At 41.6% G+C, this 12,329-nt stretch overlaps 1 protein-coding gene across 1 annotated transcript in view; it reads right to left on the bottom strand.

The window, feature by feature from the left end:
- The window catches only part of LOC120063919 (coiled-coil domain-containing protein 141-like), a 44,388-nt gene that overhangs the window by 24,561 nt on the left and 7,498 nt on the right, over positions 1 to 12,329 (bottom strand). Inside the window, exons 4-12 of the mRNA XM_039014231.1 lie at positions 11,672 to 11,780; positions 10,463 to 10,716; positions 9,600 to 9,719; positions 9,126 to 9,332; positions 7,648 to 7,820; positions 7,168 to 7,309; positions 5,183 to 5,302; positions 1,924 to 2,088; positions 966 to 1,142 (exon numbers count right to left, since the gene is read on the bottom strand). Coding sequence (XP_038870159.1) covers positions 966 to 1,142; positions 1,924 to 2,088; positions 5,183 to 5,302; positions 7,168 to 7,309; positions 7,648 to 7,820; positions 9,126 to 9,332; positions 9,600 to 9,719; positions 10,463 to 10,716; positions 11,672 to 11,780 — 1,467 coding nt within the window. The remainder of the gene's footprint in view (positions 1 to 965; positions 1,143 to 1,923; positions 2,089 to 5,182; positions 5,303 to 7,167; positions 7,310 to 7,647; positions 7,821 to 9,125; positions 9,333 to 9,599; positions 9,720 to 10,462; positions 10,717 to 11,671; positions 11,781 to 12,329) is intronic.

Raw genomic sequence — 12,329 nt, 5'->3', positions numbered from 1 at the left:
CACTCCAACTCCAGTCAGGAACTGGGTGTTACATTTGACCCCCACTCTGTCAATTGGACACAAAATCCAAAACATCACCAAGTCATCACCAAGTCATGTATACCACCCAGTATACCACCCTGCATACCACTGCTGGCTTGCTTCTGAAGCTAAGCAGGGTTGGTCCTGGTCAGTCCCTGGATGGGAGACCAGATGCTGCTGGAAGTGGTGTTGGAGGGCCAGTAGGAGGCACTCTTTCCTCTGGTCTAAACAAAGATCCCAATGCCCCAGGGCAGTGATTGGGGACACTGCTCTGTGTAAGGTGCCGTCTTTCGGATGGGACGTTAAACGGGTGTCCTGACTCTCTGAGGTCATTAAAGATCCCATGGCACTTATCGTAAGAGTAGGGGTGTTAATCCCGGTGTCCTGGCTAAATTCCCAATCTGGCCCTCAACCATCACGGTCACCTAATAATCCCCAGTTTATAATTGGCTCATTCATCCCCCTCCTCTCCCCTGTAACTATTCCCCAGGTCGTTGCTGCAAATGAGAACGTGTTCTCAGTCAACTTACCTGGTAAAATAATGGATAAATAAATAAATAAAGTCAGCCTTCTTCCACCTCAAAATCATCTCACGACTCAGACCCTCTCTAACTGACTCCACTGCTGAAACCCTGTTTAGTTCACTGCCCTGGTTAGTCTGTCATTATGTTTAGTGCTGTCCATGGTTAGTCTATCCTTATATTTGGTGTACTTTTATATACTGTACTTACTTATTTAAATGTGTGATATTGTTGCTTTTTATCCTGCTGATTATCTTGTATATGTAAAGTGACTTGGGGTGTCTTGAAAAGCGCTTAAAATAAAATGTATTATTATTATTATGTGCAGGCAGAAAAGCAATGGCTTATAGGAAGGCTCAACGTTAGCAACGTTAACCTGGATAACAGTGTATGGAGGGGTTGAGCCTCAATAATGTCTCTCACCATGTTTGAGTAGTTGATGTAGTTGTTTCCCAGGTCCAGCATGGTGAGAAAGCGTTCCAACATGGACTGCCACTTAGCGTCAGCTATCTCCTTAGACGTGACTAAACTCTCCTCGTTCTCCTCCTCCTCTTGCTTCCTGTTATAGCTTTCATGTAGACTCTGCATCTGTTCCTCCACCTGAACAAGCATAGGAGTCACACATTTCAGAATATTACATTTCAGCAGTGTTGTGGAGTAGTGAACTACAAGTAGTTCAACTAGTAATTAAACTACTTTTTGCAGTAGCTTGGTAGTAGTTGAACTAAATTCAAATCTAGGTAGTGTTTTCAGTAGTACATTTTTTTTTTGCCATGTAGTTGTGCAGCTAACTACTGGAACTGAACACTACTCTTCTTGCAAAAGGAAATTAAAATATGGGTGAAGTAAGCAATCGTTTACTTTCTTTTACGGCATCCGACCTGCCTGATTCTCACTTGAAACATTGTTTTTGTGATTAATAGGCTAAATTACACATTTTGTTAACATATGATCCCAAAGTGATCTGTTCTTGCAATTTGTCATCTATGACATTTCAGATTTACATATGATAGTTTTTCATGAAGTAGTTTGAACTATATTTTTCTTATTAAGGGTAACTTTAGTCTAGCTTAACTTCTTCTAGGGTTAAGTAACTGGCAGCTTGGTAAATTATATTTTCAGAGTAGCTTCCCCAACTGCATTTCAGATTGATTTCCATTTTGGTTATTGACACATTTCAGTTAAATCACCTGTGCTTTCAACAAAATATGAATGAAATACATACAAAGTTTAATGTACACTGTACATAACTATGTAACAATATTTAGTCAGACACCACTGTACCAAACTAACTGTACAGATATTTAACAACCATAAGCTTCCTAAGTTTCATGAAATGATAAGAGAAAATAACCTCCTCTGCTATTCGCAAGAAGCCCACGTATGGTTGGATATTCTCGATGCGAGATGTGATGTTCCTGGTGACTGTCTTCAGCTCCTCCTCTAGCAGTGATGCTTTGTTGGAGAACTCAGCAGCTTCAGGACACCCCAGTGTTCTCAGTTCCTTTAGCAGCTCTGCCATGGCCTCTGCCTCACTGGCTGTTTGCTGAAAACCAAATGGCCAGGGTTGAGAAAACTCTATGGTAACACATACGCTATATACAGTCGTATGAAAAAGTTTGGGCACCCCTCTGAGGCTGCATAATAATTTACTCTGTCGTCACAGAAAATGATCACAGTGGCATGCCATTCATTTTCTAATAAAAGCTGAGTACTGGGGTATTGTCCAGACAAAGATTTTTAGTGTAGCAATATTAAGTTGTATGAAATTAAATCAGATGTGAAAAATAGGCTATGCAAAAATTTGGGCACCCTTGTCATTCTGTTGATTTGAATACCTGTAACTACTTAGCACTGTTTAATTGGAACACACAATTGGTTTGGTGAGCTCATTAAGCCTTGAACTTCATAGACAAGTGCATCCAATCATGAGAAAAGGTATTTAAGATGGCCAATTGCAAGTTGTTGTTCTCTTTGACTCTCCTCTGAAGAGTGACAACATGGGGGCCTCAAAACAACTCTCAAATGACCTGAAAACAAAGATTGTTCAACATTATGGTTTAGAGGAAGGCTACAAAAAGCTATCGCAGAGATTTAAGCTGTCAGTGTCCACTGTGAGGAACATAGTGAGGAAATGGAAGACCACAGGCACAGTTCTTGTTAAGGCCAGAAGTGGCAGGCCAAGTAAAATATCGGAGAGGCAAAGGCGAAGGATGGTGAGAACGGTCAAAAACATCCCACAGACCACCTCCAAAGACCTACAACATCATCTTGCTGCAGATGGTGTCACTGTGCATCGTTCAACAATTCAGCGCACGTTGCACAAGGAGAAGCTGTATGGGAGAGTGATGCGGAAGAAGCCTTTTCTGCACACACGCCACAAACAGAGTCGCTTGAGGTATGCAAACGCACATTTGGACAAGCCAGCTTCATTTTGGAATAAGGTGCCGTGGACTGATGAAACAAAGATTGAGTTATTTGGTCATAACAAGGGACGTTGTGCATGGCGGCAAAAGAACACAGTTCCAAGAAAAACACTTGCTACCCACAGTCAAATTTGGTGGGGGTTCCATCATGCTGTGGGGCTGTGTGGCCAGTGCCGGTACTGGGAATCTTGTTAAAGTTGAGGGTCGCATGGATTCCACTCAATATCAGCAGATTCTTGGGAATAATGTTGAAGAATCAGTCACAAAGTTGAAGTTACGCCGGCGTTGGATATTTCAACAAGACAACGACCCAAAACACTGCTCAAAATCTACCCGGGAATTTATGCAGAGGAACAAGTACAATGTTCTGGAATGGCCATCCCAGTCCCCAGACCTGAATATCATTGAGAATCTGTGGGATGATTTGAAGCGGGCTGTCCATGCTCGGCAACCATCAAACCTAACTGAACTGGAGATGTTTTGTAAGGAGAAATGGTCCAAAATACCTTCATCCAGAATCCAGACACTCATTAGAGGCTATGGGGAAGTGTCTAGAGGCTGTTATTTTAGCAAAAGGAGGCTCTACTAAATATTGATGTGATTTTTCTATTGGGGTGCCCAAATTTATGCACCTGTCTAATTTTGTTTTGATGCATATTGCACATTTTCTGTTAATCCAATAAACCTAATTTCACTACTGAAATATTACTGTGTCCATCAGTTATTTGATAAATCAAAATGAAATTGCTGATCCAAACACCCAATTATTTATAAATGGAAGTCATGGAAATTGTCAGGGGTGCCCAAACTTTTTCATACGTCTGTATACACAAAAGTATGTGGACACCCCTTCAAATTTGTGAATTTGGCTATTTAAGCCACACCCGTTGCTGACAGGTGTATACAATCGAGCACACAGCCATGTAATCTCCATAGACAAACATTGGCAGTAGAATAGCCACAATGAAGAGCTAAGTGACTTTCAACGTAGCACCGTCATAGGATGCCACCTTTCCAATGAGTCAGTTCGTCAAATTTCTGCCCTGCTAGAGCTGCCTCAGCCAACTGTAAGTGCTGTTATTGTGAATTGGAAATGTCTAAGAGGAAAAATGTCTCACCCGTGAAGTGGTAAGCCAGACAAGCTCAAAGAACGGCACCGCCGAGTGCTGAAGCGACCTGAGGGTAAAAATCGTCTGTCCTTGGTTACAACACTCACTATCGAGTTCCAAACTGCCTCTGGAAGTTAGCACAATAACTGTTTGTCGGGAGCTTCATGAAATGGGTTTCCATGGCTGAGCAGCCACACACAAGTCTAAGATCACAATGCACAATGCCAAGTGTCGGCTGGAGTGGTGTAAAACTCTGGAGCAGTGGAAACGTGTTCTCTGGAGAGATAAATCACACTTCACCATCTAGCAGTCTGACGGATGAATCTGGGTTTGGCGGATGCCAAGAAAATGCTACCTGCCCAAATGCATAGTGGCAACTGTAAAGTTTGGTGGAGGAGGAATAATGGTCTGGGGCTATTTTTCATGGTTCGGGCTAGGCCCCTTAGCTCCAGTGAAGGGAAATCTTAACACTACAGCATACAATTACATTCTAGATGATTATTTACTTCCAACTTTGTGGCAACAGTTTGGGGAAGGCCTTTTCCTGTTTCAGCATGACAATGCCCCCGTGCACAAAGCGAGGTCCATACAGAAATGGTTTGTTGAGATCGGTATGGAAGAACTTGACTGGCCTGCACAAAGCCCTGACCTCAACCACATCAAACATCTTTGGGATGAATTGGAACGCCTACTGCGAGCCAGGCCTAATCGCCGAACATCAGTGCCCGACCTCACTAATGCTTGTGGCTGATCGGAAGCAAGTCCCCGCAGCAATGTTCCAAGATCTAGTTGAAAGCTTTCCCAGAAGTGGAGTGGAGGCTGTTATAGCAGCAAAGGGGGGACCAACACCATATTAATGCCCATGATTTTGGAATGAGATGTTCGACGAGCAGGTGTCCACATATTTTGGTCATGTAGTGTGTATACTTCAGTACAGTACAAGACAGGGTTAGGTCTATTTGAAAACAACATTCAGGAAGTAAACTGAGATTCCTGAATTGAAAGAAAGTGACCCAACCTTTGTATAAGAGCTGGGTAAATAAACAAAGGGGTCATACATTTGAATAAGGTTGAGTAAGTCTACAAGTGATATTCCTGACTCTACCTGTGTCTGTGAGGAGAGTTCCAGGTGTTTGTTGAGCATGTCTTCAGACTGAGAGAGCAGGGAGCCTGGCTCAGTGTTGCTGGAGAGGACACCGTTGCTGCTCTTTAGCCACACAGAGATCTGGGACAGAAACACATGACTTTTACTTTACTTTATTAGTTCCACAATTCAGTCAAATGCAGTCAACTGAAATACATGGACATTTACACACACATGAAAGTATTAGCAGTTGATCGTAGGCTGTCAACTTGCCTTACTACTCGTCTGAGACTGGGCTGTAATCTGACTTGAGATATGTTTAACTGGTCCTTTGGAGCTCAGTTGGTAAAGCATGGTGCTTGTTAACACCAGGGTAGTGGGTTCAATTCCTGGGACCATCCATGTTTAAAATGTATGCACGCATGACTGTAAATTACTTTGGATGAAAGTGTCTGTTAAAAAATGGAATATATGCTTTTATGCACCTCTCCCATTGACAGTGAATTATATTATTCAAAAGTCTTAACTTGCACATACCTCAACTCTGAATCCAGCCCAGTGAGACATATTAAGAATCCCTATTCATTTAATAGCATCTCTGTGGGCCTAATACTAAAGATTTGATGTTTTACTTTTAAAATGTATTAGGCAAACCTTTTAATGTGGCATAAACACAACCATTTGATTGTCAAACAATCACATCACAAGGCTCCTGTGTAAACCTGGCTACCTGCGCACATTCGTCCACTAAAATAATTCCCGCTGTCCCACATCCATACAATGCACTGTGCACCCGCCATTTGACGAATGGAAAGAGACATCTGTTACAAAACACCAAAAAGTGTAATGAATGACATTCAGTGATTGTCATGCATTAATAATTACATTCATAATAATGCCTCATTCACATTAACCATAAGCACTCCGTTATGTTACGGCGGATGGCATTCATTTGTATGGGGACCGTCCACAACGGAGTGGAATCACAATGCCCTTTGCAGTTGAAGGCTCCTTTGCATACTTTGAATTTTTCCAAGATGTGCGTCTTCTTCAGTCCAGCCAGAGTCGGTTGAAGAACAGGAAGTTACCAAACCACAGAAGATGAAAATATATTTTCGTTGATGGGTTTATGGGATAGATAGCAAGTTGTAAACAATTTCCCAGGTAGCCTAGTGGTTAGAGCGTTGGACTAGTAACTGAAAGGTTGCAACATCAAATCCCCAAGCTGACAAGGTAAAAATCTGTTGTTCTACCCCTGGACAAGGCCATTAACCCACTGTTCCTAGGCTGTCATTGAAAATATGAATTTGTTCTTAACTGACTTGCCTAATAAATAAAAGTAAGTTAATAGTATGTTAAAAAGAATACACACTGGCTGTTAAGCACAATAAAGTACAAACACTTTATTAAATAAAAAATTTGATGTACAGCCTAATGAATATGAATTTATGCATCCACTGCTGTCCGAGCGCCTCTCTGTCTTGGCCACTCATCTCTACCTTCGTTAATTGTCACTTTATTGTCGACCCACACGGCATTTTGGAGAGTATTCCACACATTTTCAAGTCCATTCACAAATGTTTCATGTGACTGACATGTGAAATTGATCAATTATAGTGTAATATCCTACAGTTTTGTTGCCATCTTTGTTTTAATTATTTTGATCGTCTCATGTTTACCGGTACGGCGTATGTGCACTATTTATTTTGGCAGCTCAAAGGCATAATATAATGTAATTCAATAAAAATATAGCTACGGGTTCATCCCAAATGACACCCTATTTCCTATATTGTGCACTACCTTTGACCAGAGCCACTATAAAGGGAATAGGGTGCCATTTGGGACAAATCGTAAGGCTTGTGTGTACCTTGTTGTGAAATTGTTAGGTTATATTACTTGTTAGATATTACTGCATGGTCGGAACTAGAAGCACAAGCATTTCGCTACACTCGCATTAACATCTGCTAACCATGTGTATGTGACAAATAAAATTTGATTTGATTTACCTTGTCTATGAGGTCTTCACATTGGGACACCAGCTGCTGTCTCTTGGCTGCCAGTGCTTGGTGAGCATGACACTCCTGACTTAGAGCATCAACCCGGTCTCTGACATATCCCAGCATCCTTTTCACGCCTTCAACTTGGGAACTAGAAATATAGTAAGAGGCATGTCTGCTGTGAAATGCTCCATGTAGTAATCATATTATCCGCAGTCTTGATCCATCCATCTATTAATATAAAGGCCTAGTTTGAACACACTACATTGGATATAACAAGCATATTTGATTTCAGAATACAGTGATAGCAGTGACATCTTTACTATTGAAATCACATGTTACTCAAAATCTCTGTTTTGCTACACCAGTGATAAGCAGTCTGTGGTGATTCTTGACCACAGCAGGTTTTAAACTTGACTAGGGTGGGGGTGAGGTTTTGAGTCAGAGGACTAAGGATGTCCTAATATGGATGCCATATTACCTCCCTACCTCTGTGGTTTGGCCTTCTGTAGTATGAGCTGCCCTCTCTGAAGAGGGTCGTTGGCTGACTCTTTGATGCTTCGCAACAGGTCCTCGTGCTTTTTGGCCAACTCAGGCAACCATAGTGTCTGGGTCTTCAACCCCTTAAGTTTACTCTCAACAGTTCCCAGGACCTCAAAAGCCTGACAAAACAGGAATGAGAGGATAGGACAATATGCATTAAGTACTCATGTAAACATGATAGATGGTTCAGCAGAAGTCCTGAATAAATGTAATATTGCTCATTATAATAACAGTCACAATTCATGATGCAGTAGATGGCACAAATAGTATGTCCTTATTGTCCACTAGAGGGCACCATGTACAAATCAAATTAAAGTCACTAGTTCCCTAGTCTTGTGTAGAGTACCTCAAATACAGTTGTAAGCACTTAGTACTGCAATAATAATTACTCATCACAAATTTGTCAGGCACATGATATTACATGTATAGTAGCTACCTTGTTGGAACTACTAAATAAAGATTTCTTGAAGGTGATATGTAATACAAGCATACAGTAGCCACACTAGGTACCCGGTTGGCACTGCTAAAGAAGGCTTTCCTGAAGGTGATATGTAATACAAGCCTACAGTAGCCACACTAGGTACCTGATTGGCACTGTTAAAGGATTTCCTGAAGGTGATACGTAATACAAGCCTACAGTAGCCACACTAAGTACCTGGTTGGCACTGCTAAAGAAGGCTTTCCTGAAGGTGATATGTATTACAAGCCTACAGTAGCTACACTAGGTACCTGGTTGGCACTGCTAAAGAAGGCTTTCCTGAAGGTGATATGTATTACAAGCCTACAGTAGCTACACTAGGTACCTGGTTGGCACTGCTAAAGAAGGCTTTCCTGAAGGTGATATGTATTACAAGCCTACAGTAGCTACACTAGGTACCTGGTTAGCACTGCTAAAGAAAGAGGCACAGGATTTGTACGGTATTCTAGCTACCTTGTTGGCATGCGAAAGGCAGTGGCACATGATATGTACATTAGGTCGTGTGAAACCGTAACGCGTTGAAAGTAGTCAAATTGTTTGCGTCGTTTTAATCTTCCTGCACGGACATGTTTGGATGGTCTGACTATATCCTACAAGTTTAGCCTCCATTTCTTTGTTAAAGCGTACCTTATTGGCAGTGCTTAAGAAGGTTACAGTAACTATCTTGATGACACTGAAGGAATTTCTCTCCTGAAGACTACATGTACACAAGCATAGATATAGAACAGTTTAATCTCTAGGACCACTAATCAGCAATTACCTTGGTGGCCCTGATAATCTATGGCCATAAAACATGTAGAGAATGTACTGTACCTTGTTGCCACTGTTAAAGAAGCCGTTGCTCTCCTGTAGGTGATATGTATAGTTACACTAGCTACCTTCTACTGCTAATGCAGTACCTACTCTCCTAAGGGGGTTTTTGTATAGTAGTCAGTTGTGTCTGTACCGTGTTAGCGCTGCTGAAGAAGGAATTGCTCTCCTGTAGCTGTGCCAGCCGGCCCATCATGAGGTTCCAGAAGTGTTTGTGCAAGGCTTTGAGAGCCACACTTCTCTCAGAGACATGGCCCGTCTCATCCTCAGCACAGCCCTCTGCTTCCCCCACTTGCAGCTCTGAAGCTTGGGCTAGCAGCTTCTCCACCAACACACTCCAGTCCTGCAGAACAGGACGCAAGCATGCACACACACGCACACAGACACACACAGGGAATATTAGATTGGCTGTAGATCAAATATTTTTTCTATACTAAAGTCACTTAGATGTCATGCTCATGGCCCTAGTATTATAATAGTCACACACTTACAGTAAAATTGGACATGCCCTAATAAAAGTTTGTTATAGCTTTGTTGTTTACTGTTGAAAATATCAGTCAATCACTTGGCAAATATGTCCCAAAGTGTATTCATATTTAAAGTATCATACCTTGGCTTTCTCTTCAAACTCTTTGTATTCCTGAAGGAGCTCTTCATTTTCTGTGAGAGCTGAGCCCAAATGATCTTTTTCAAAGTACAAGTCAGCTTTGTTTTTGAACCAGTGGGTTACCTGAATGAAATACCATACATTATAACTGCAGTCAGGACATTACTGCATTTATTCTTGGGTACTTATGTAAATGATTTCAAAGGAAGAGTTTTATGCTGCATGACTGCTCTTCCTTACACTAAGCAGTAGATAGAATATTAAACACAGAGGCATGTCACGCCCTGACCTTAGAGAGCCTTTTATTCTCAAATTGGGTTAGGTCGGGGTGTGACTAGGGTGGGTACTCTAGTTTTGTTATTTCTATGTTGGCCTGGTATGGTTCCCAATCAGAGGCAGCTGTCTATCGTTGTCTCTGATTGGGGATCATATTTAGGCAGCTTTTCTCACTGGGGTTTTGTGGGATCTTGTTTGTGTATAGTTGCCTTGAGCACTGCATAGCTTCACGTTCGTTTTGTTCTTTATTGTTTTTTGCCGGTTCACGTGATAAAGATGATGAACCCAAACCACGTTGCATTTTGGTCCGATTCTTACAACAACGGACGTGACAAGGCATCTGTACTTCCATCATCTTAACACATGACCCCATATGGCTCAACAAGCCAGAAGGTATTATATATTTCTAGGTAGAACATTTGTTTCTACTCTACATGGGGGCAGGCAACTCATGATGAGTTCAGATTTCGTTTTGGCCCCACCCCCATCAATATTGCCCATCCCTGAGATAGGTGAAAGTTTTAAGTCAAAAGGAGATTTCTGACACGGATTGATCTTAGATAGACATTTCCTGGCAGTTTGTGACTCACTTCCTGTTCCTGGCGATCCCATTGGTAGATGTTAAGGATCACTTCCAGATCAAGGAGCTGCTGCTTCATGTGTTGGTCCACCTGTCTCCTCCTGTCCTGCAGTATCTCCATCAGACTTTCCACCCGGCCATAGCTGCTGTCAGCCCCTCTCAATGCCTCACTCCTCTGAAGACCATCCTCAGTCTGGAACTCTCTCAGGAAGTCTAGAAGACCACGACTCTTGTTCAGAACCAACATTGACTTCTCCAGAAGGCCTGGGGAAAGAGAGGGGGAGGTGTCGACGACAGAGGAGAGAGAGAGCAAGAAAGCGATAGAGAAAGAGGGAGAGGTTTATTTACTATTACTTGGAGGCCTTACATAGTCAGTGCGAATAGCAGCAAAAATCTGAATTACGTGATACCATTGACAAGTTTCTCATTAGAAAGACTCTCTTGTTTAGAACCAGCATTTACTTCTCCAGTAGACCCGAGGGACAGATATGGGCCAGAATAAGAAAAGATGATTAGAAGTTCAGATACAATGTCTTTGAGCAGGTGCTGGAAATCAAAACAATATAGACCTGATGAAAACCTAAGTAGTCAAAACGTTACCACCAACATACCACATGGGATCATAGATTGTAGTGTGCAGAATCTCTATTTTTATTTGCAAAAGATACGTGCCGAAACACAAATAATTTATGAATTAATCCAGTTGTGGGTCGTGTAAATACAGCCATCCTAGATCAATTTGTATAGTAAGTAAGGTATCTCACACTACAGTGTAATCTCTCATCAAATATTATCATGAGAATGAGAGTACTTGTTGTTTATATTACCGTTACGATGTCATATGACATCATGGTCCCTTTCTCCTTCAGCAGCCTCAACCAGCTAGCTTTTAGTTTATTGTGCTGTTGATATAACATGAAGCCCACTCATTCTCACATCTGACAGATATCTATCTCTTCATTACATCTCAGTGCCTTGGAGACTGAAAGGAAGGGTAAAATCATCTAATTTCAGGAACTTTAAGAGGACAATGATTCACTCAAGGGAGGGCAAGGGTGACCTGAATGACTGCCAGGATCAGACTGAGGTTGTGTATCATCTACCAGACATCTGGAACAGTGACCCAGAAGTCATTACTCTAAGGGGATTTGCCAAAGGTAATAAATACAGAATTTCTCCAAGGGAGGCTGTACTATAGGTGTATCAACATAATACCCACCTCTCTTCATAACACTGTGTTTCATGAGCAGTTCTTTCAGACACTCCGCATCTGCCAGCTCCTGCTCTCTGCTCTGGAACTCTTCTGCCTCATCTATTCTGATAGCAAACTGAAGGAGGTGGAGGAAGACAGCATTAATCTATCTGTATAGTTAGACAAAAGTGAAGGAGTTGGAAGAAGACACCATTAATCTATCTGTATAGTTAGACAAAAGTGAAGGAGGTGGAGGAAGACAGCATGAATCTATCTGTATAGTTAGACAAAAGTGAAGGAGGTGGAGGAAGACAGCATTAATCTATCTGTATAGTTAGACAAAAGTGAAGGAGGTGGAGGAAGACAGCATTAATCTATCTGTATAGTTAGACAAAAGTGAAGGAGGTGGAGGAAGACAGCATTAATCTATCTGTATAGTTAGACAAAAGTGAAGGAGTTGGAAGAAGACAGCATTAATCTATCTGTATAGTTAGACAAAAGTGAAGGAGGTGGAGGAAGACAGCATTAATCTATCTGTATAGTTAGACAAAAGTGAAGGAGGTGGAGGAAGACAGCATGAATCTATCTGTATAGTTAGACAAAAGTGAAGGAAGACAGCATTAATCTATCTGTATAGTTAGACAAAAGTGAAGGAGTTGGAAGAAGACAGCATTAATCTATCTGT

This window comes from Salvelinus namaycush, chromosome 19, assembly GCF_016432855.1.
Source record: "Salvelinus namaycush isolate Seneca chromosome 19, SaNama_1.0, whole genome shotgun sequence".
Taxonomy (NCBI): Eukaryota; Metazoa; Chordata; class Actinopteri; order Salmoniformes; family Salmonidae; genus Salvelinus; species Salvelinus namaycush.
The sequence above is the reverse complement of the archived record's forward strand: the minus strand, read 5'-3'. Positions and strand labels throughout refer to the sequence as shown.